The 24,921-nt window shown below is 38.4% G+C and overlaps 2 protein-coding genes across 5 annotated transcripts in view; one reads left to right on the top strand and one right to left on the bottom strand.

Moving 5' to 3' along the window:
* The window catches only part of LOC101167997 (sodium channel protein type 4 subunit alpha B), a 256,928-nt gene that overhangs the window by 59,957 nt on the left and 172,050 nt on the right, over positions 1 to 24,921 (bottom strand). For all 3 annotated transcript variants that reach the window (XM_020712432.2, XM_020712431.2, XM_020712433.2), the window contains exons 20-22: positions 22,041 to 22,181; positions 21,846 to 21,966; positions 19,410 to 19,606 (exon numbers count right to left, since the gene is read on the bottom strand). In XM_020712432.2, the coding sequence (XP_020568091.1) occupies positions 19,410 to 19,606; positions 21,846 to 21,966; positions 22,041 to 22,181 (459 nt within the window). The remainder of the gene's footprint in view (positions 1 to 19,409; positions 19,607 to 21,845; positions 21,967 to 22,040; positions 22,182 to 24,921) is intronic.
* On the top strand, positions 528 to 4,534 carry LOC110015774. Of its 2 annotated transcripts, XR_002872348.1 has the most exons (3): positions 528 to 2,709; positions 3,860 to 4,075; positions 4,441 to 4,534. XR_002872348.1 is itself a non-coding variant. In XM_020706738.2 (2 exons), exons 1-2 carry the CDS (start codon positions 1,172 to 1,174, stop codon positions 3,867 to 3,869), a joined length of 1,548 nt encoding a protein of 515 aa, XP_020562397.2. In that variant the 5' UTR covers positions 528 to 1,171; the 3' UTR covers positions 3,870 to 4,515. The 2 variants fall into 2 exon arrangements, 1 of the variants encoding a protein (XP_020562397.2); XM_020706738.2 differs by having other exon boundaries at positions 3,860 to 4,515.

Here is a 24,921-nt window from a genome sequence, read left to right as displayed (position 1 = left end):
CATACATGATAAATACATAAATGGCCTACAGTTGGAATTATGAAATATACATTTATACTGCAATGTTTCCAACTAAACGAAATGATCAGAATGAATGAATCTCTGACAAAGCAAACCAAATGCAGCTTCCGCTGTGTTTCTATGTTTTGAGGGCTTGCTGTCCCACATTTGTTCCATAATGAGCTTTTTCAGCAAATGAGTCTGTCTTTCAATCAAACCAGACAAGGCGGAGACACTTTTGTGATTGGCAACTCCTCTACTCAGACATTAGCAGCAGCACCCTAACTACATTGATGGAAGTTGTGTGTGTGTGTGTGTGTGTGTGTGTGTGTGTGTGTGTGTGTGTGTGTGTGTGTGTGTATATATATATATATATATATATATATATATATATATATATGTTTGTGTTTGTGAGAGATTTATTGGTTGATTGCGTATTTTCACATGTTCAGATTTATTTATTTAATTATGAACAGTTAGGGACTCCATACACATTAACCCGAGAGGTGGAAACAATAAGGGTCTTTTTTATTTATTAATGTCTCAATTAAAATAAGAAAAATATTACAAGGTTCAGAAAAGGCACAAGCAGTAGGCTGCCTCCTTAGATTAGCTGACTGACAAGCATACAGAGAGCAGCTGCGGGGCGGGCACTGCCAGCGCGCTATGGGTATTTCCTGCTTTCGCCCCTCAGTACCCGGCAACCTCGCGGCGCCAGCTGGTTAAAAAAACGAATGAACGCCGCAACCCCGCCAAAGTCCAGATATTTCAACTCTTGCCCTGCTGCTCCCAAAGCTCATATTACGCTGAACTCCGATCACTTCTGTCCGATCCTGACGCGCGAATCGCAGGCGGTGTGAATAAAGCTTGATACACCACGGCGCCTAAATTCAAACGGGCCAATCAGCGCATTGCATCAGACTCCTGAGCAGAGCTCCTGCTTAGACAGTTTGGACTGCTCGGACTGTTCCTCCCGCTCGTCACCGGCTCAAGATTTTCTTCGGAATCGGCATTACGCCGCCTGTTGCGGACTGAATTTATTTTATTTTCAGCTCTTTTTCCACCGACACGACAAGAAAAGTGTGTAAGTTGCATTCTTTTTCCTCGTTTATGTTTTGTTCGTTAGCACTGCTGTGAGAGGTTAGCTAACTTTGCTTCTTGGTGGTATAGCATGTATCACTGTAACATATGCGGAGAATCTGTTCAGTCTGTGAAAGCTTATGTTTTACATTGCAGACTGCATCGTAATGAGCCGCGATGTATTTTTAAATGTGTTGATCCAAGTTGTAAGCAAGTGTTTTCTGGCTATGCTGCTTTAAAATCTCACTTTTACCGCAATCACATTGACACCACAAGAAACTTTCAGGAAGTAAAGTGTGACGTATTCAAATGCACCGTCTCCCTTTGTGAACATCAGTGTGAGGGAACAAAAGCTTTAGTTGCACATTTAAAGAAACATATAGAGGAGGGCCGACATGTGACTTGTCCAGTGAAAGGATGCCAAAGTGTGTTTTCTGTTAAATCCACTTTTACCTCCCATATGTCAAGAAAACACAAACGTTTAGAAAATGTGATTTTCAGGTCAAACTCAGAGACTCAGTCACAGAATCCAACTACAAGTGACAGCCTACAGGAGGTTACCGGTGTCTCAAATGCAGAAAATTCTTGCATAGATGGGTCCAATTTTGTTGACCTTTATCTTAGAAATGTATGTATGTTTTATATTAAACTACAGGGACAGCATCTTCTACCTGCATCCACCATTCAAACCATTGTTGAAGAAATACAAAACATTCACGAATTAGGACAGATGTACACACTTAATAAACTAAGCTCACTTCTAAAAGATATGTCAGTTTCAGATGAAGACATTAAAAAAATCTGTGATTCAGTAAAACAATCAGACATGTTTTCAGCTTGTCATACAGGGCCAATGAGGACTGCTTACTCAAGAGTTCAATGTTTTAAAAATGTGTTCAAATATGTGGAACCCCAGAAAGTTTTTTTGGGTAGAGATGAGAACAGGACAGATAGATTTGCCTATTATGTACCTGTACTAAAGACTCTGAAGAACATGCTGGAATCCACTTTTTGGCAGGGTCTTATGTCAATGGGTCCTAATGTCTCAAATCTGGATGTTCTGAGTGACCGTTGTGATGGTAATGTGTTTCTGTCAAACACATTTTTTCAGGAAAATCCAAACAGTCTCAAGCTGGTTCTATACCAAGATGCATTTGAAGTCGTAAACCCACTTGGTTCTGCCAAAAAGAGGCACAAGGTTTTAGCTGTGTACTTTTCCCTACTCAACATCCCCCCCCATGCTCGATCAAATGTAGATCATATGCAGCTAGTTTTACTCTGCAGAGAGAAAGACTTCAAGGAATTTGGCCATGACAGAGTTTTTTCAGAACTCATGACTGATTTGAAGGTGCTGGAGGAGAATGGGATAACAATGGCAGATGAAAATGTTGTGAAGGGAACTCTCTACTGCATTGCTGGAGACAACCTGGGCTCTCATTGTATTGGGGGTTTTACGGAAAATTTCAGTTCATCACTGTACTTTTGTAGATATTGTCTGTTAACTCGAACTACATTTCAGGGTGCTGATCCAACAGTCTGTGGAGCTCCGCGAACACCAGACACCTACAGATCTGCCACAGAACAGTTGAAAAGAGAGGATGTGTCAGAAGTGCATGGAATAAAGTTCAGGTCTGTATTTAATTCTTTACAAAACTTTGATGTTTGCACACCTGGCATGCCGCCATGTCTCGGTCATGACATCTTTGAGGGTGTCCTCTCTTACGATCTTGCTCTTTACCTCAAGTACTTCATAAGCACAAAAAAATGGTTCACTTACAAAATTCTGAACAGGCGCATCAAGCAATTTAAGTACACAGGAACTGATGCTTCCTCCAAACCTTCTGAGCTGAGTCCAAAAACCTTGAAACTTAGTGGACAAGCAGTTCAAAATTGGAACTTCTTGAGACTTTTACCTCTCATAATTGGTGACAAAGTGCAGGACCCACAAGATGATGTGTGGCAATTAACCTTGCAGCTAAAGAACATTGTTGACTTGGTTTGTGCTCAGCAAATCTCCAAGGCTCAGGTCACCTATTTGGATGTTCTCATCCAAGAATATTTAGAAACCAGAAAGGCACTGTTTCCTAGCATCAACTTAAGACCTAAACACCACTACTTACGACATTATCCAGGACTGATCCTAAAATTTGGTCCACTCATCAGACTGTGGACAATGCGGTTTGAGAGCAAACATAGTTACTTCAAAAGATGTACCAGACATCTTAAAAACTTCAAAAATTTGTGTTTGACTCTTTCAGAAAGACATCAGATGCTCCAGGCTTTCCTTTCTGCTGGGTCAATGAGCCCTCCAGCATTGCAAATGAGAGATGGCTCGCCATTTTACTCAGAGCTTTACAGTGAACAGGTTAAAACGGCAGTTCTACATTTTGGCTTTACTGAAAGAAACACAAAGATCCCACTTGATGTCATGTACAATGGAATAACTTACAGGAAGGGACAGTTTGTTGTCACCAAGTATGATGACTCAGTGGAGTTTGGTCAACTTCTCCTCATTTTTGTTAAAGATGATTCTGTTGTTCATTTTCTGATGAAAATGCATGTTGCAGAATTTCTTTCTTCCTACAACATGTACTCTATAAAAAATGACACTGGAAGATTAGAATGCAGACTCATCAGTGAACTGATTGACTTGTGGCCATTGTCATCTTATGTGAACAACGGATACCAGATTGTTCCACTGAAGCACAGCATCTTGTCAGACTGAATGCCTTAATGCAGCTGGGCTGTAGACCAAACGTATGTCTGTATCTCCTCACAGATATGGCTGAATCACAGTTGCTGAAGAACATGGGGGATGCAATAACTGAAGTGCTTCCAGACCTTCCTGATGAACTTGTCAAGTTGGTTGAAGAAACTTTGAAAACACTTGGTGCAACAACTAGAGATGATTTGAAGTATATCACAGAAAATGATTTGCTGCCTGTGTTAAAGCCCATACAAGCAAGAAGATTGGTGGCTTCCTGGACCCAAAATGGTAAATTTAAAAGATTATTATTGAACATGATCAAACCTATTAAACATGATTATAGAAGTTGGGGGGGTTTAAAAGTAGTTTTTCTCAATCCAAACATGTTGTCATCTTTATTATTTAACCATGCTTTAATAAATCTGCTATTCAGAAAAAAGTTTTTAAAAAATGTGCTGGGAATCTATTAAAAAAACCTAATTAATCGCAAATCTGTTAAAAAAATCGTGAATGATCTTCAAAAAGTAATAAATCAGAATTATTTCCTTACGAGTTTATTGGAACAAAAAAGTAAATTAAAGTTTTCTCAACAACACTTAATACATTACAGCAGTATTTGTTACTTTAATCTATTGCTATATTTTATTTTACAGCCTCAAGCACCTCAACACCAAGTGCTGGACATTCCTCTCCATTGCGTGTCCTTTCATCTTCACCTTCAATCTCTTCTTCACCTGGATCTTCCACCATCACTTCATCACCTTCAGGAATCCAAACACCAACAATGCCAAACTGGGTAGATAGATTTGAAATACCCTGGGAGAGGTTTCCTGAAGAGCTGATACAGAACTTGGAAAGGCAGAAAAGACCAAGTGCAAGACAACGACGAGCAATGGTTCGTATTGTTGTCTCTGAAATGATGAAGCTTTGTAGGAATCCAACTAAACAAAACACTACTGAAATAGCAAAACAAATGGTGGCCAGGTATCCAAAGTCTTTTCAAGATGTGATTGATGGTGATGTTATTGGACTAGGATATCATTCTCTAGTAAAGCAACTTCAGTCAAGAGTTGAAAATGTCAAGCGACCCAACACACCAAAGGTTATAAAACGCAAAGCAGCGTCAGATAATGATGACACAGATGAAATACCTGCTGAACAAAGAGCAAGTGTTCAAGACACTTATGGCTGTGTTAGCTGGGAGCCAAAGTATTTGCCTCTCTCTGAAACTGTGGAGAGTCAGCTTGAAAAAAAAGAAGAAATGAAGAAGCTGTTCAAGAAAATGAACTACAGCGTAGATCTTGTGAAAGAACTAGTGAAGTGCACCTACTATACGCAGCGTAAAGACATCAACAAAGGGGCAAGCATCCAGAAACTCTGCGAGGAATGGCCTTTTCTCTTCAATGAGGTTGGAATGAAAGAACATTTCCAAAGACTGACTGGTGTTAATCTGATTGAGACCTTCCTTGCTAATGTTGACAAAAAGGGGGCACGTCTGCTAAACTTTCTCAAATGTGTTGATTCAAAAAAACGCAACCATGTGCTGAAAGCTCTTCTCAAGCTTCAGACGGAAAAAGGTCAGTCCACCGGATGCTCACAAGAAATCATTGAGATGCTGCTTCTGTTGCTTGTTCACTTTGATGAGAATGAACGGCTTCTGTTCCGCTGTGTTGAGATGACAAGCCATTCAGAAGATGTGGAGATGGACAGCGTACCACCAACACCCTTCATCATTGTCTGTGGTAAGTAACTAAAAAAAAGTTTCTTTTTTTTTTCTGGTGTAACCACATGACTGTAGACGTTTGATATCCAGGTGCTTGACACTGGCTAACAGTAACTGTGTTTCCATAATACACATGCAAAACTTTATTGAAAGATTTTTTTTAACAATACCACATGACAACTTTTGATGGGCTGTGTGATTTCTTGTGGCGTGCCACAAGTGTCTCACTCCCCTTCATTCTTTTTGCGCTTTCTCAACTAGTTATCAAGCCTTTGATCAGGATTCTGTCAATTTTTTTCTCTTTCAGGTTCCTCCTGCTTCTCTGCTGAAACATTCATGCTGAGCATCGACAGGCAGATTGTCAATGACAACATCTCATCCTTCACCTCCGCCATTTGCCTAATGTTTGGGAGTTATTACTGTTTCAATATACACTACCCTGTGGAACTTCGTTCAACACTGGAGTTCCTCCAAAGGTAACATGCATTTTTTTAAAACATTTTTGTGTGAATTTGTCAGATTTAGCAATTTGATATCCAAACACAGATGTTTAAAACCCTGTATATTTTGTGTTTTTCATTATTTGAAGGTGTTTCTTTTCGATTAATCCCGAGAGAGGCACGAAGGTTGAGTGCAAGAAGAAAAAAGTGTTCTCAGTCAACCCCAGAGTCCTAAGTCTCATCACAGACATTGCTGACCATGAATGGATCTAGAACTACCCATCTTTTGTGGAACAACTTGGAGCTGGATTACATACTTTGAGGATGTTCTTCTGTTAATGGAAGCGTTACAGTTTGGAATGTGAGTTGGACGTTTTTGATTTTGATGCATTTTATAAGACACTTTATGTGGAAGTACTGATTAGAACTAATTGGAAGGACTTGCTCAGCTATCTCAGTGCCTCAAGTGGGAATGTAATGTTTTCTTTTGGTTTAAATTTTGATTTTGGTAAGTTTTTAGCTTTGTTGACGCCATGTTTTTTGACAGTTAATCGGTCTTGACCTTTGAACCTGCTTATGTGCAGTTACATCTCTGAGCGGGTGTATTGTTATGCTTCTAGTTTGGTTTTCCACAAGTAAGAGAACTTTTTTTTTAATTGCTTATTCTTGATGTCAATGAGAAAATTATTTGGTTTATTGTGGAAAAATCCAAATATCTGATGTTCTTCTTCAGATATTAAATAAAATACTTAAATTGAAATCTGACGTGGACATTTTGACTTGTGCTGTATTAAATAATCTATACTTCGTGTATTAGGCTTGCAGATGAGAATGACTAAAAGTACAGATGTATGAAAAGTTTTGTAGTTTCTGATAACGGCAATTAAACTACAAAGTTGGTTAGATATTTTAATTCTATTTAAAAAAAAATTCTATACATAAATAATTTGTCATTTAAGCTGCCAGGATTTTATCATAAAATTAGCATTAAGAAAAGTTAAAGTTATAGTAATTTTACAGAATTTTCTTTTATAAAATCATTTTCATTGTAACTTTTACAGGGAGAAATTTTTGTTTTTATTGACTTAGCTTTTTTTTATTGTTTATTAAGGGTGAAATATTGATTTTTTTTTTTTTTTTTTTTTTTCCTTTAAGTAAAAACATTTTTTTTCTAGAGTGAAATGTCAACTGTATGACAGTTTTTTTTTTTAGCGTGAAATCAACAACAAAAATATGTTCATGCCGTAAAAATGGAAAAATGTTTCACCGTAATTTTTACGGTACTTTTCTGGCAACCACAGCTGCCAGCGTTTTACCGTAAAAATTATGGTTTATTTTTTATTTTTCTTCAAGTAAAAACATTTTTTTCTAAAGTGAAATATTGATTTTTCATCAAGTAAAAACATTTTTTTCTACAGTGAAATTTTGATTTTTCTTCAAGTAAAAACATTTTTTTCTACAGTGAAATATCGATTTTTCATCAAGTAAAAACATTTTTTTTCTAAAGTGAAGTATTGATTTTTCATCAAGTAAAAACATTTTTTTCTACAGTGAAATATCGATTTTTCATCAAGTAAAAACATTTTTTTTCTAAAGTGAAGTATTGATTTTTCATCAAGTAAAAACATTTTTTTCTACAGTGAAATTCTGATTTTTCTTCAAGTAAAAACATTTTTTTCTACAGTGAAATTTTGATTTTTCTTCAAGTAAAAACATTTTTTTCTACAGTGAAATATCGATTTTTCATCAAGTAAAAACATTTTTTTTCTAAAGTGAAGTATTGATTTTTCATCAAGTAAAAACATTTTTTTCTACAGTGAAATATCGATTTTTCATCAAGTAAAAACATTTTTTTTCTAAAGTGAAGTATTGATTTTTCATCAAGTAAAAACATTTTTTTCTACAGTGAAATTCTGATTTTTCTTCAAGTAAAAACATTTTTTTCTACAGTGAAATTTTGATTTTTCATCAAGTAAAAACATTTTTTTCCACAGTGAAATATTGACTGTACGACAGTTTTTGATCGTAAAATCTACAAAAAAAATATGTTCATGCCGTAAAATGAAAAAATGTTTCACCGTAGTTTTTACGGTATTTTTCTGGCAACCACAGCTGCCAGCGTTTTACCGTAAAAACTACATTTTTTTTTTTACAGTGAAAGATGAGACTTGAGCAGAACAAACAGTAGAGCTATTGATTCTGAGCTTCTGTACTTCACTTTTAAGTTTTAAGACCTCTAAACTAACAGATCACAGAGAAGTGATGATGGTGAAGAATGCAGAACCTGCTTTGTTCAAAAGTTGAGATAATTTTATGAGAACAAAGCACTTTATCCCAAAAAGTGCACAAAATCCTGCTGCACTTGTGAGTGTGAGCATCAGCAGTCTTGTTTGGGTGCTGAAGCCAAAGCAAGACCTCTTTTCTTCAAGCTGGTTCTAGTGTTGGAAACCAGAGCCCGCCTCAGCTCCACTTCTTTTGCTTTCAACCTCCTAAGCATCAGCGCCTGGCTCTCAAAACTGGATACTAATAGGGAACGAACTGTATATTACAGAAAAGGAAAGAAAAGCCTTGTTTTGATCATGCCAGCAGCTGGATTACCCTGGAAACCCCGAATCTCATTCTTCATAGCAGCAAAACATGAATTTTCTCAACAAGACATGTCTGAAGATAAACACTAAGCCTTAGTCTTTTCTGGATTTTACTGTTTCCATTTCAACTTTGGTTGTAAAGTGATCCTGTAAATGTCAGGAGCAGATCTACGTCTACAATGCAATGCAGCAAAGAAAAACATCTTCTGCATTTGTGATTCTGGAAAGAAGGCTAGGAAGTTCAGCCTGCACAATGAGGCTGATGGTGCTGAAGCTGCTCTTTCAGTTCACCTTCACTAAGACAGCTCCACTTGAATCTACCTGCTGACTAACCCTTTACAGATCTCACGACTCACTAAAACATTATTTACCCGTCTATCTAGGTCACACACTTGCAAACACAGTCCGTCTGAAACAATAAAACATCATTTCAAGTGTTCCTGAGACAGGGACGAGGCTCGCCAAATAACCACACTGGAATGATTAATTCACATGTCAGGAGATTACAAATTTAACAGAAAAGCAGCCATGTTACTCATGGAAACACCACCTGTGCATGTGACAGTGCCTGAGATTCATTGATTGTCCCTGCAGGTACAGTAATAGTGATGAGTGAACAAGCATCAGTGCAGCGGCTGCCGCTCTTGTCAGGTATAGCTTCACTAATCAGAGGCAAAGACGATAATGTTGGACATCATGTTGAGAAACACTCACGTTAAATACATAAATACGTTAAAGCCTAACAAAACCTCAAATGTAGAACTCGAAAAGAAATCGGAAAATGTTAAAGGTACATGTGGGGAATAAGTATCTCCTTTTAACTGGTTAAAGAAAATGTTGAAAATGTTTAGGCTCCCAACATTATTAAAGTAATGACTAATCTGAAGTTATTTACCCTGTTAGCACCTTATGGCAGCGGCAGCAGCAGCATCATCCTGTATAACCATCACAGCTCATTCAACATCTAATGATACAATAAAAGCTCAGTGTAACAGCAGACACACGAGCCATGACTTGCTAAGGGTTACCACTAATGTTACAAGGAAAGGTAGAGTTTTAAAAGAAAATAAAAGCATAAAAATAACCAATGTCTGTTGCAACATTGAGGCCTACTACCGTTTTACTCACCGACAACAAAAAAAAAAGTTTTTGGTTGTTGTGGCAGGACTAGAAAACGTGCATCCCTAGCTATGAGGACAAACCCTTTTCTTCATCTTGCTTCTCCTCTTCCTCCTTTCTTTTTTTTAAATGGGGCACCAAATTACTTTGACCTTTTTTCATCTCATTGGCGTTTTGGCGCTTGACAGTAAACTTCCCCATCGAAGAAGTCAGCTAAACCAGTTTTCACCTTGGTGACTTCATCGTTTTGTGTTCCATATTTCTATTTGGCCATTTCACACAAAAACTGACAAAAGAAAAAGCAGAATTTTGTACACTTGTATAGAATGTCACCGTATGACTGATTTAAAAAATATTTTATTTAGTAAAATTCCACCCCCCATCTTCCTCCCCCATCCGTCTACTTAATTTGGGAGAGAACCGCCGTAGAACTGATTCCCCACCTTCCCGGTGCCTTCTCAGCAAACAGGTTGCTTCAGCATGGCACCCTCAGAATAAGCGGCGTGAAGAACGCCAATTTGGCCATCAAAAATGCCGTTTTGTAAAAGTAGCACTTAATTTACGTCATATTGTGTTGTCCCAAGATGGGGATAAAAGGGTTGTTTTGTATGTCGCATACAAACCGCGCATCCAAAACGCGCATCCAAAACGGCGTTTTGTTGTGTCACAAATGGGTGTCGAAAACACTTTATTGTTTGAAGAAAATTGGCCAAGGCTGAAGATGTTTTTCAGTTGGCTGCCAAAGCCCAGTGATTAAGGCAGCAGCACTTTGTTTTTTCCTCATGCGGGAATTGTCAGTTTAACTCCAGGGATACACACACAGGTATCTTTGTGTTTTGTTATTTTTTTCTTTTGCTGACTTTTAGTGACTGTTTTCTATTTAATTGTAGTTAGTATTTCTTTTTTGCTCTTATTGTTCTTCTTAGTTTCTTTACAAATATTTTTTCTTGATAAACTATTAAAAATATCAAAACAGGCTTTCTTTGTGGCAGACTATAAAGAAATCTCTTTTTGTAGTTATCACATTACCAAACCAACATGCTGTTACAACGGAAACGGTTGATTCTTGTTTAGAAATTGGGAAAAATCCTTGAATGAACAAATCTTCTGTGATAAACCGACGTCTACTTTCAGCAACATCTGGTAAAATATTCCTTGTTAAACTGCAAACATCCCTAATTTACCAGTGTTCACAGGTGGCCCAGATGAATGGTTCACGCCTTATAATGTTTATCCTAGAAGTTACGTAAGTTCAAATCCACTAGGCTATGGAAGCCAACCTTCGGCCTGAGCCACTTTTGAACTTGCTATAATGGTGTTTTTTTTGGACACACGATTTGTATACAATAAGACGCAGCTTTTTACATCCGCCTTTACATGCTACTATTAAAACATGCATAAAAAGCTGCATTTTTGATTGCCAAAACTGCGTTCTTTATGCAGTTTTTCCTGGCAATTTGTGATCCCTTTTGCTTGCCATACACTCCTGTCAGTTTAGCGCGTGCACCTGCAGCCGTTCCAAACACCTTGAAATAAGAGATAATAGAAAACCATAGCGCAGAGCCGGCACCACCTTTGAATTGGCGCCCCAGGCAACCGCATGTACCACCTGTACGACATGATGACGGCGAAAAAATGTTGACTGAATTGACTTCATTTGGTTGGAACTGGAAGCGCCCTTTTCTACACGTGACGTGACACTTACTCTGTTAAATACAATTAATGGTCTGGCATGAGGCAACTGCCCTCCAGGAGGAGCTTGTAAATCCTACGAATATTGCCAAGTTTGTGCTAAGTTTGTATTTTGATATTATATGTTATCTGCTTCTTTTCTTTATCCAGGTTAAGAGGTGAAAAGCTCACCTAGGAGCAAGCTCTCTAAGTTGATATATACTGTATAAACACTGACTTGACCATAAACACAAGGATATTGACATGGGACTCTGGTTACAACAATCTTTTGACTAGATCTGTCCTTGTCCAGTAATCCATAACTATGGTAATTTCAGACATTTCAGTTAGAATAATGTAAAACTATGCTAAACAGCAGCTTCAGTGTTTGTTAAGGTCTGATTTCATTTGAGCAATTCTTGGAATCGTAGGTGAAAACATGAAAATAAGTGTTCGGCAGAGCGGATTTAAGACAAAAACATAGTAGTAGTCTGGTCTTTATGTCCAATGTCAAGGCTTGAAGCAGGAACAGTATGAGATAACAGAGGCATGGGGTGTTGGGGTGGGGGGCATACACCACAAGCTCAAAAACACACAAGCCTGAAACAAGACTTGATGCTAAAGAGTTGTGAAAGCAGCAATGCTCTCTGGCTCTCTCTGTTGTCCTGAACCCCCCAACCCCACCCCACACATACACACACACAATGAGTTTTCTCCCACCTCTGTGAGAACCCCAGCTGACATGATGTATTTACTGACCTTTCGGCCAAACCTTCACCCTGAAGGCTCAATGCCTGATCCCGACCAAGACCCCCAAACCACATACAAGCCTCCAAAATGGGCCAGAATTGCCCTAAATGCCTTTGTTTCAACCACATCTGTTCCTCACAAAGACAGCCAAATGTGCACATTCACTACAATTCACCGTCGGAGTCAAAAAACAGACGTTTTTAGGGGAAATATCAAGCTCAGTTTGGTTATATTTACGCTGCCCTTTCACATCAGGTCAGAGTCTGTTTGTAGTGCTGCTCTCTCTGCATTTGCATGTTTTACCTCACGGCTAACTGGACTGCTGCATAACACAGCAAAAGGGATGCATGGAAGGAGAACAACTGCATGCTGTAAATGGCACACTTTTTCAATTCTTTATTTGAGTAAAAGAGACAAAACATGCTGTCCAAAGATGCTATTTATAATATACAAATGATAAACAATTTTAAAGATATATAACAAAATTATTGAAAATTATTGAAAATGACATAAAAAAATAAAGATTAAACAATTACAAAAAGAAAATCAAAATTTAAAAAAGCGGAGGGACACTTTTGACCCTAAGGGTTCTCCAAGGTTAAGATAGTCTATACAGTATGTCTGCTCTTCACTTTGCTTCAATTTCAGAGATTTCTGTCGCTTTAGCAGTTTAGCCAAACAACACTAAAGCCAATCTAGTTTTCCTTGAACTTCATTCTTCAGCATTGTAAATGTTTTAGGGTTGTGACATCATGAATGGGGCCTGGTGGCATGTCTGCACAAGATCTTTAAACCTTTGAATTTTTAAGGCAGATACTACATTACAAGTAAAATGGTTGCTTTTGACCATACATGGTGTTTGAATAGTGTCAGGTTTCGAGCTGAGGAAGTTTCCAAACCCTGCAGAATTTAAACTCAGCACCAGCAGTGTTTACACTTTTAACAGTTCAGGTAAAGATTTGTCCCATTGATTCTTCTTTTGTCCTGCCATGGTAGCAATTTTTTATAGGGTAAGAGGACAAATGGGTCATTACCAGGATGGTAAGTGTCCTTGCAAATGTCCCTGACCTCTGTGAGACACCAAAAGGTGCAGATGATCTCCAGAGAGGGGAGCTGAAAGTCTCCTCTGCTGTTTTGATGACTCCAATAATGTGGGAGAAGGGGTATTCTTTCATGAAGTACCAGAGTAAATCATGCACATGTGTTCCAAACAGTGTGAGTCCTAGGACACCAACCCAGTAACATGGCAACAACCTATTGTTTGGCCCAAAAGCTGAGTTTTGTGTTTTGTGGAGAAACTTTTGGTAAAATAATCCTTCTCTGTAAAACATCATGACAGTAAGTCAGAACATTATATTCTTGTGCTATTGGTGTGATCCACATACGCATACTCTAGGTTCCTTAATAATTGTGGAATGAGCTTCAATTCTTAACCCGGCATTTGTTCAAACTCAGATAAGATGGTCGTGTTGGTCACTGGTATGATCAGCTCAGTCTGATGCAGACCAGTGGATCATCATTTTACATGTGAAGTAATAAAACAACTAGGAACCATGTAGCCTTTGAATAAAAGCAGAAACTAAAATGCAAAAGAGACAGTTGAAATAGTAACATGAAATGAAACACCTGACAGTTCATCTGATCCTGCTTTGCTTGCATATTTGAAACAGCTCACAAAAAAAGATGAAAGTTAAAAAAAAGGATAAAAAACATTTTGAGCATCAAGAAAGTAATTAAGGAATCTGCTTATCGAATACATGTGGACCAGTTAGAATGTCCCTTATCAGTGGGATCAGGAGACTGTGAGCAAACTAACTAGAGAGTGCATTATTCAGTTGGTCCTGGCTCATTGATGAGCTGGGTTTTCCTTTTTCATTCAGTTTGGTTTTCTGGTCAATGCTCCTTCAAATGCATTACAAGAACGTATTGCATGTCTGTGCCCACTTGGTTAAGTCCAATCTCATACAAAAAAGCAAATTAAACAAAAGGAAGGTATAGTAATTCAGGGGATTCCTCATCCAATTTAATGAGATTTTTTTCAGTCTGTCCTGGAGTGCAAATTTAGCGAGATTATTTCAGAATTTAATAATAACTGCAGAGTCGGTTTTAGGATTATATATGATACTGTACTTTGTATTGTGTAAAATATGTACCTGTTGTATAAGGGTATTTGCAAAAAAAGTGTGTACAGAAAACAACACATCAGCCGCGGTTACATGCGCAGTATATCTTGATAGGCTCAATGGTTGGATTAAAATTCAAACGTGTACACGGGCCCAGAAAAACTTTTTCCGAACATTCACATGGTCACACTTGCGGTGTAAATAAATCGTTTGGGAATGCGCAGTAGTGTTGAAAATACTGGAAAAGGAAATGAGTCCCACTGTAAACAAAGTGTAAACAAAGTTATGCAGCAGCTCTGTAATATACGAGATGATCCTCTAAACGTGCTTTTATTAATGTTATGAATATTATGAAACGCCTGTTCGCTCATCATTTTATTTTTAATTTGTGTGGTCTGTGCTTTTGTTTGTGGAACAACGGAGCTGGAAGAAGCTAGAGTTAGAAGAAAGGCTAACACGTGCTAACAACATTAGCCTTGTTTGATGAACACAAAATCCATGCGGGAAATGCCGCAATCTACATCTTGGCTGCACGTAAATATGTGGAAATAACATCAGCCTTTATTTTGTCGGGACATGAATGGAAACACAAATCCACGTGATTGTTTGAACGGTTTCTAAGGTCTGAGCAGCTTTTCTGCTTTGAAAAGCTCACACAGCTACCAGCTGTGTGTGCTGGTAGCCCGAGCTCTGCTCAGACACACAGTTCTCCTGAGTCCGGCAGCCGCTAACCCAGAGCGGCAGGTCGGAAGCCCTTCCCTCCCGGAGCGCACAGGTAACAAAGCACCACCGCCCTGTCCGCAAACACAAAGTATAAGTCCAGCTGCTCTGCTCACAGACACGGTTCACTTGCGCAGAGCAGCCGGTCGGACCCGTATGCGCTCCAAAGCCGTCTCTGAAGCATTGCACCTTTTATGTGTGACGTAAACCAGAGCAGTAGTGACACACGATCGGAATGAACTGTTTACATGCAACACGACCGGATAAACAATCGGCATAACCCACCTATCTCGATCAGAAAGAAATTTTGATCCGAACGAGTCTGATCGGGCCAGAGTGTTCTGAACGGCGTGTTTACATGACGCATTTTTCTTCCGATTGGGCATTCTATCTGATTACTTTTGTCCATGTAAACGCAGCTAATATTGGCTTTGAAAATTTCAAGTTCAAAACTTAAAAAATGTTAAAACTCCGAAATTGACTCAGTGCATTCCTTCGCAGAAACATTAATTTTTACATTTTTACTGAACAGCAAAAAGGCAGTGAGAAAGAACAGGTAAATAAAGAGGAGCGGTGGTGAGGAACTGAGTCAGCACAGGTGCACACATTCACCCACACCCCCGACATAAATATGAAATTTCATGTTAGACACAAAAGAAGAGAGAAGAAACATTTCTTTATTCTTTTCTCCTTCTACTCCAGCCTGAAAAGCATAAAATGTATTCCCTGACCTGTTTTACTGACCATGACCACAACACCACATTTTAACTCTGAAAATACATTCGGAGCTCACAAATATGAGAGTCCCCAAAGTGATGGTGCGATGTGACTGTTAAGTCCTAAGAACCACACATATACCAGTACACATACATAAACACACACACAGAGAGAATAAGACATTTCGCTTTATGAGTTCAGTTCCTAAAGAGTTGTCAGTATGTCTGAGAAATGTGACACAGAATCTTAGAAACTGCACACAGACTCACACCTACCTCTGTCTGTGGCTCAGTCTGGCTCTCTGTGCTCTGAATAGATGAAAATAGATGGCAGACACACACACACATACACACATGTTACAGAAACACAAAACACACACCAAATAACTTGTATTAGAGTCATAGAAGGGTACACACACTAATAGAGTACCTTTTAACACAAGCACATCACCAACGCAGTAGAGTGAGAAAAATGCAGGACCATAATGCATTGCCCGAGGTCTCCAATTCTGTCTGAGCAGCTCTCTTACTGCTGGAGTGTATCTGAGTATGTGTGTGTCTGTTTGTGTATGTGTCTGTTTACAGGAAAAAGAAACTGAGTAAAAATGCTCACAAGAGTTTTATATTAGGTTCCTTATACATGTTAACAACAGCAGGATAGATGTACAATAACAATGGGATTATTGGTATTGACAAAAAGAGATAATAGACCGCCACTTTGAAGTGCTCGTACAGAGAAGCAGGGATGTCCTGAGAGTTTTTCAATTATAAAAAATCTAGATATGTTCTATATCTGGAATATTAAAATTTCAATGTTGATAATGGTAAAAGTTACATCTTTAAAATATCAAAACAAACGCCCAATATTGTGAATCCTCAGAAATTATGGTTTAAGGGCCAATCCACAACCTTCTTCTTTTTAGACTTTTTCTTCTATCTACAGGATCATTGTATCAGCTTTGTAGATCAGTAAATAAGTTTTTATATCTTAATCTGACTTAAAACTAAAAACAAATACTTTCATTTTCATTTTTCATTTTCATTTCACACCTACAGATGAAGTGAGCATTGCTGTCTGTGAAAATGCAGGTGTGTTTGGTCATTGAGCAGAGCAGTTCATCTAATATAGCACAGGCACCCCACTCGCCCCCTCCACCACCACCCCCTTGTTTATCTGCCATAAACCAGACCTATTAAAAATAGGTTTAGGTTTGTCAAGTTAAAGCTCAACTGCTGTCTGAGGTTTTTGTAAAGGCTGTAGGGCACATGTGTCAAACTCAAGGACATCTCATTCTATGTGGCCCGCGAGAGCATAAAATGTTTTAATTTCTTAGAATAAAAAAAATAAAAATTGGTGTGTATTTATTCAGATCTAGGGGGAATCAGACTTGAAATATCAGATTGGGCAACTATACATTAGGACTTAAACACTGTCGATATAACTTAACCTGTCAGAATCAAATGTAAAAGGATTTATGTCAGAGTAACAAGCAAACATATGTTTTCTATGCAACTGTAATTGTCACTTTAAAAAGTTATAGGAAATAAATAATCAGTTATTTAAGATTAAGGAGTAGTTACATTTATTTTTCATTACATTTAGTTACATATGTAAGTTATATCTGGCCCTTAGAGGACAGCCGCTATGCTGATGTGGCCCTTGGTGAAAATGAGTTTGAAACCCCTGCTGTAGGGGGTCAATCTTCCTTACCTGTTATAGCTTCATTAGACAATTTCCTTAGAAAGTGATTTTAGATAAAAAACATTCATGCTGTCTTCAAATAAGGGGAATCCTCTTTTTTTTTAATTAAAAAACACTCATGTGCTGTTTTCTGTACTCTTTCTTTATTCTTGAAATCAGTTAATGTCTTGTTTACATTCCTGACCAAGTTGGGGACACCAGGATACTTGTCCGGCTACATTTACGTAGGGTTAAGCAACCCCCGTTCAATCAACCACTTCCAATAAAAAGTCTGTGTAACTGCGCGTAAATGTGCATTATTGGCTTCGGTGTTCAAAACTATCGTATTCATGCATAGCTACACATAATTTTAAGTTCATTTTTTGGGCTCTACATAAAAAACGTGCGGGCATTGAGCACGCGTTGAAAGATAAACCGGTTGAAATTTGACCAATCAAGAACTTAAATTTGGTAGTCTTTTTTAATCAACAAAAGTGCCAACTGTTTGAAAATTGACCAAGAAAGAAAACCAAGTAAATGTGATTTTTGTCTGACCAGAATAACAAGATTCACCAGATTTACACCAGGCCAACATTTTGCACCAAGCCTCTACCAACTGTGAGTACAAGCACTAGAATAGGTCAGCGACAGTCGAGTGTCAACACTGTATGCTAAAAGTGCGTTCAAGAACCCGCATTCAGCACTTTTTTTTTTAAACTTGTCCAGCCCAACAGCTGGGTAAACTGATGAGAACTGAGGGCCTCTTGTGTTGGACATATTTTACTTTAACAACAGGGGTTATGAATCTTCTGACAAACCAGAGGTATGCCTGAATAAACCCCTTTTGTAATCGAGGCCAAACTTTATTCATTTTATTCATATTTGAAAATCTTTTGTGTTGGACCGGACGGAAAAGGAAAGGAAGGAAGGGAATGAGTGCTAAAAAGTCCTTCTTTTGTCTAAATGGTTCACTTTTACAAATGAAGCTTTCAGAGGCGAATCCAAAACTAAAGGACTCCAAACCACGTGGAAAAGTAACACTATTCCAAATCTGTGGTACTGTTATCCAAAACCATTCCCAATCAGCATGTGGAAAAGAAGAAAACAGGAAGATGTGTTTTTCCTCCTCCAAATATAAAAGCTTTTGCTGTTTCATTCCTTTGCCTTTTCATCCTCTGTTTTGTCTGTGGAAAGTCTGTTTGCATTTACACTGAAGTGAACCACACCAGAGTTCATTTGCTAGTGCACAAATACTCTTATTATCAAGAGGACTAGAGTTCTCTTGAACAAGCTTTCACAGCTGCCAAACCAAGAGGAAGATCAGTAAAACATAAAACTGATCAGCGTGCTCCAAAACAAAACAAATGGGTCATATGACTAGAACTATTGTTAAGTTGTGTTAACAGTCAAAGAGCCAGATTTCTACATTGTTCCCTTTTTTATCATGGGGGAAACATTCCACAAAACCAACGATTAGTAAAATATGAAAAGTAGATTTATAGATGTTTTAAGGTTGTAAAACTCCTCACTACACAATTCCTACATTTTTCTCAGACAGGCATCAACATTTTCATACTTTTTCTTAAAACTCTTTAAACTCTCATAGTTCAAACTTTCATAGAAAAATAATTCCAGGAGTATAGAATGAAAACAAAGATCTGATTAAGATTTATATAACTTTGGCAAACTTCTATGCAGAAGACACAGCATGGAAGTGAGTGATGGATAAGACGAAGAGCCAGTCAGGACACAGAACACAGTGCACTGTTAAAAAAAAGCATGCAAAGTTTTGCTGAAAAACATCCACCAAACAGCGAGACAGTGAAAGGTGAACTGTGATATAGCGAGGGAACACTGTGCTGCATTTGACAGCTTTGAAAATGTTTCTGGTTTCTACTGGATTTAAAATTTAACTAGAAAAACAAAACTCCAATTTAGCATTTTTAAAAACGTGTGCACACATAAATGCACGTGCACACTTACATGTGTTGGTCAACCAAGGAGTGAAAAACAGCTGAGTCACAGAAGCCTCAGAGCTCTTTTATGCCACACAGGTGTGTTTGTGAGTTTATGCATTTTTTTCCTCCATACCTCTTCCAGCTCCACCTCTCCTTCCTCGCCTTCACTCTGCACCTCCTCGCCCTCTCCTTCTTCCTCCTCCTCCTCCTCCTCTTCTTCAGGGAACTCGGTGTCTGACTCTCCGGGAGCGATGGGGACGCTGATGGTCAGGTCAGGGTTTGTCATGTAGCTGTCGTCTTCTGGAACTACGTACTTCTCCACATGACGACCTGTGAGGAATAGACAAAGAGGAACCGGAGACCTGAACTACAACTTTATTTCACATTTTTGAAAATGTTTTCAATTCAAGAATATTAGTTAAAATTTAAAAAATTTTAATTGTTTGGGGAAATAGTGAGACAAATAAGTAAAACAAACTTTTTTGAATGTTAAATAGTAAAAGTCTGCATTTACAGTGAAAGGAATTGTGTTTTTCATGGCATATAAAAAAAATGTTGTCGATTCGAATAATACATTGACTTGTATGACTTGTCACTCCAATATTGTTGTTTTATATGTTATAGTGCTTTAGAATGGAGCCCCAAATTGTTCATGATTAAAAAAATAAATATGACCTTGTGATTTTTCAAAATACCTTTGTTTTTATTTCACATTGCTGTTTTTCATAATGACTAATTTATTTCATGATGAACTTTTTCAGCAGAATGAGTCTGTCTGTCAATCAAACCAGATAAGGCGGAGACATTATTGTGATTTGCTACTCTTTTACTCAGACATAAGCATCAGAAACCAAACTACATTGATCGAATATGCTTTAGCAAAAGCGACGGCCCAATGCACACCCCTCAACACTAGGTGGGGGTATGCACCTCAACACATCGACAGTGTTGCCAGATTGGGCAGTTTTCTGCCCAATTGGGTGGTTTTGGTTCTATATTTGCGGGTAAAATGGCTTTGGGTGGGTATGCATAATTTGGACGGTTTTAGGGGTTGGTTCTGCGTTTTTTTCTTCTCAATAAAATATATTAGTGGGCCAAGTTAGGCTGGGTGGCTGTTAGTGGAGCTCCGTGAACGCACCAGGCAGAGACGCTTAATGACCCTGGGCTCTGTCATATATCCTGTTGTTGGGGATTTGCCTGCCCTGCCAAAGTGACTATTGGTAGTTTTTTTTAGGTATTTCAGCAACACACTTCCCCAGCAGACTGTGTAAAGCAGTGGTCTCCAACCTTTTCAGGGCCGTGGACCAGTTTAATGTCAGACAATATTTTCACGGACTGGCCCGAACGGGGCAGAATTTAAAAATTTTTAGCTTCTGGTATCGGAAAAACCTATTTTTAACATTAAAATACTACTACAACAAGAAATGTAGTTAAAAAAAATCTGAAAGCATTAGTAGTTTTCTTCAGACTTGACAACGAGCCAGAAGATTGTCACTGATCCCCTTCATAGTCTGGGTAAGACACAAATGTTCCTAGATATGGAGGCTGTCTGTTCACAGAGAGCTGTGTCCAAGCAGATAAACGGAAAGTCTAATGGAAGGACAAAATGTGTCCAGAGAAGATGCATGAGCAAAAGACACAACAGTGGGCTTTCGCAGATTATTAAAAGGACAAGATTCAACAACCTGCAGAGCTCCAGAAAGAGTGGAATGAGTTGGAACACACACACTCAGACGCTGACCCAGTTCCTCGGGTCAAGAAACCTCTGAGCCTGAACCAACGGAGGACACGTTTCAACTGGGCCAAGATGAAAAAGAAGGACTGGACTGTTAGCCAGTGGTCCAAGTTACTGTTTTCTGATGGAAGGAAAGTAAGCCTTTCATTTGGCAATCAAGGTCCAAGGATTGGGAGGAAGACTGGCGAGGAGCCAAACCCAAGCTGCTGGAGGTCCAGAGTGAAATCTCCAGTCAGTCTTGATTTGGGGTCGAATGTCTAGCACTGGTGTTGGTAAACTCTGCTGTCTGCAGTCCAAAATCACTGCAACAGTCTGGCAGAAAGTTCTACTATTCACAACATCATCGAGAGGTATTAACGTACAAATTCAAAGACACTATTTTTCCATAACTCTACGTTTGGAGAGCCAAATGCAGGGATAGGGAGATGACGGAGGAAGAATTTGGATTTGGCCAGCCACACACACACCAAAGAGACAGATTATAGAACCATCAATCAAAAACTGAAAGAGAAAGGGGGAGTGTCTGAAAAAACCCACACATGCACATGGAGAACATGCAAACTTCCCCATTTGGAATTGAACCAGGGCCTTTGTGCTGCGAGGTAAGAGTGCTAACCACTACACCACCATACAACCCATTCACATTTTTTCTAAAATACTGCTATCAAAGTCTTTTTATTTTAGCTGTTAGATCCAGAGAACTAAAAGTTTGTTTGGTCATATGATGGGATTGGATTTAGCTGTTTTAATCAGTGATCAATACAGTGTTGTTACTTCCTGTTCACTGACATATGGGTTACTTTTAGACATGTCCACAGTGAGTTTGTGTCTAACCGATCACTGCTCCGTTGACCTCTGTGTGGATGGTGCTTAGGCGTTTCAGCTTCATCATAGCTTTGGCCTCTTTCCGTTTCTGACGGCGGCGCTTCAGGTTCCCATTAAAGAAGTCCACCACCTGCAGGGCAGAACTCAGCGTCAGACATCATCAAGCTTTCTCTGTGTGTCACAAATCTGTCCATTGAGAGATACCTGTCTGCGCAACCAGGCCAGGCCTCTTGTGATCCTGTGGATGGCGATATGCAAGTTATTCATCTCGCCGTCGTCGTCAGGAGCAGACAAGTTGTCGGAGCTGAAACTGCTGAGGAGCAGAGCCAGGAAGAGGTTCAACAGCTGCAGACAGAAGACAAAGAAGCAGAGGACAGGGTCATGCATACACAGAACAAAAAGATTTGATTTTCAGTCTTCCTTTTCCTTTAATTTTGGAGTCGTATTCACTTGCAAACTTTTTAATCAGAAAAAAAAAACACCCCCTGAACAATTTAGTCATTTTCAAAAGTCTTCATGCCAACATTCTGTAGAAATTTCATTGGTCAAATGTGTGAAAATGGAAACAAGGAATGGTTTTGTTGGTTTGCACTTATTGATCAGCTGCTGCTGTGTTTGTTATCTCTGTGCTGGTCCATGTCGAGCACTCAGGTTCACTAGTCCAAATCCCTGATATCTGATTAGGTGCGAGTTTAAATCAAGCACCATTAGATCAATGAAGTTGATTGGTTAACATGGCAACATGTCAAGTTAGCTTGGCCAATGACCTTGCTGCCTTTTTAAAAATCAATACTGACATAGGGAAACAAAAACTGGAAACCAGGAACATGTATTTGACAAGTTTTCATTTAATTATCTTTTTTTGGCACCATGTTTTGGAGAAAACAGGAAAAAAAAAACATTGGAGCAAAGGCTTGAACACAAATATTAGTGAAGTCCTAAAGGTTTACCATTTAATTTGTTATAAAATTGGTCATTTAACTGATGATTTTGTCTATGAAAGACTTACGAAAGAGATGCATAAAGGGAAAATTTGGTTGGAGTCAACAGATAAAAAATGTTTTGGTTGCAATAGAATTCGGGTCAATATTTATTCATTGTCCCACAGACAGCTGAATCTGCCTCATTCTTAGATTTCTGCTTTCACACTCGGAATTGCACATAGAGGAGAGAGACATTAGTAGTGTAGTTCAGCTGTAAATGTAACTCATCTTTCGGCCTGTGTTACAGGCTACTGACAAGTTTCAAACGATGCGATAAGGGGGGAAAAATTCACCAGGATCCACAATTTATAATCTCTTGTGTTGGTTTGCTAGACCAGCTAAATATATTGTGTTAAAAAAATTCACAGCAAAAAGAGATTCTGCTATCTAATGTTTGGTGAAGTTCTAGCAGAATTATACTGGCTTTCTTCAGACCATAAGTGGCTACAAGAAGAGGTTGCTCATAGCATATACTTTGGTCCACATGGCTTCCGAGAAGTATGACTTGCTGAGAATCAAAATCTGAATGACCTTGCAGGAGGCCACTCAACACAGCTGGACCAGGGGAGTGATGTCAGGCCAGCTAGTGTTTGCTCAAGTAGAACAATGCTAACCTTCCACTTTCTGAGGAAAGGCATCTGATTGCACCCTATCAGATCAAAGAAAATGGACAGCAAGTAAACACCAGTTTTTTTTCTAGCAATGGGTTTAGCCGTGGTCGTGGAGTCCTGCCCTGCAGGCTCAGATCGTCGCTCAATCAGCTGAATGTACAGTTGGGTATTGATCCTTCTCTGCTGCTGCTGCTGATGCAACAGGTCGACCACATTTCAGGGAAACACCATGCTGAGAGTTATGTGTGCCATGCCTCACACCACAACTACTACAGCTTTTTTTCCCTTTGATTCTTATGTTTTAAGGGATTTCATTGTCTGCATGCTGTCTTGGTTACATTTTTATCACATTTTCTGCACTAATTTAATCACTCTTAGCCTCTCCAGGTTGTTTTACTTTGGTCATTTGACTTTTTATGCAAAATTTTCCTTCAGTTAATCATAAATTTGATGCTTTTTTTGTCATTTTACATTGAAATTGTCCAAAGTAAATACACCTTTTTGTTTGAGCTGCCTTATCTGCCACTGTCTTTATGTCAATTAGCTGTTATTAAAATAATAACTGTTAAATATTTTTTTATTTTTTCATGCCTCGTTCCTCAACCCCTTTCAACAGTTCGATTTGGCATTATCTTACCATTTCTAAGCAAATTAAAGCTCTTTTATTAAATTTTACCTGCCAGTGGACTGTAGAATTGTGTCCAGCGTAATTTATCGTTTTATATATATTCTTTAACCACTTTACCATTTTAATATTTTCTTTTTCATTGGACTCACTTCCTTACTCTTGGCTCACTCATCAGTTTACCTCTATTGTAGTTTTTTCTTAAAGTAACTTCAAATCTATGAAACGCGTTTGCCAATTTTATGCGTTTCCCTCTTTTTATCAGTGCCTTTACCTTTTTTGTAACAAAACTTAGCATTTTTAATCCTAATTGTTGGCTTCTGTCAAATACATCCCCCTTTTCTTTCATTACTCTTCAGCTGTTTTTTCCATATTTTATAAAGACACTTTTTAAATAAGATAAACTCACTAAACATTTCTTTATGGTTTCAGGGATTTTAAATCCTTAGGTATGGATCATCACATAAATGACTTTCAAGATGTTTTGTAAAAAACTGAGAAATAAAAGTTATTTTTAGGATGTTGTTGTTCTGAAGCTAAACATTAGCTACAATATTAACTTGTACTGGAAAAAGGGGATGTTTTAGGTAATAACAGGTTGTTAGGCATGACCTTAAACGTCTTTTTGAATGAAAACACAAACTGACAATCTTTCAAACGTACATTGTTCGGAAGAGTGTGAGTAACATTTGAATAACATCTGCATGCGTTTCAATGGGCTTCCACCTGAGCATGTCGTCACCTAGACAAAACTAACTAACTTTGTCACATTTGAATGGTATCTGTTTGGTTCCAGCAATACAAACAGGAATAAAGACCTGCTAAATAAGATGAAAAAAGTGCCACAAAAAACTCAATCAAGAACA

This window comes from Oryzias latipes, chromosome 20 (assembly GCF_002234675.1).
Source record: "Oryzias latipes chromosome 20, ASM223467v1".
NCBI classification, from domain to species: domain Eukaryota; kingdom Metazoa; phylum Chordata; class Actinopteri; order Beloniformes; family Adrianichthyidae; genus Oryzias; species Oryzias latipes.
This window is presented reverse-complemented; position numbering and strand designations above follow the sequence as displayed.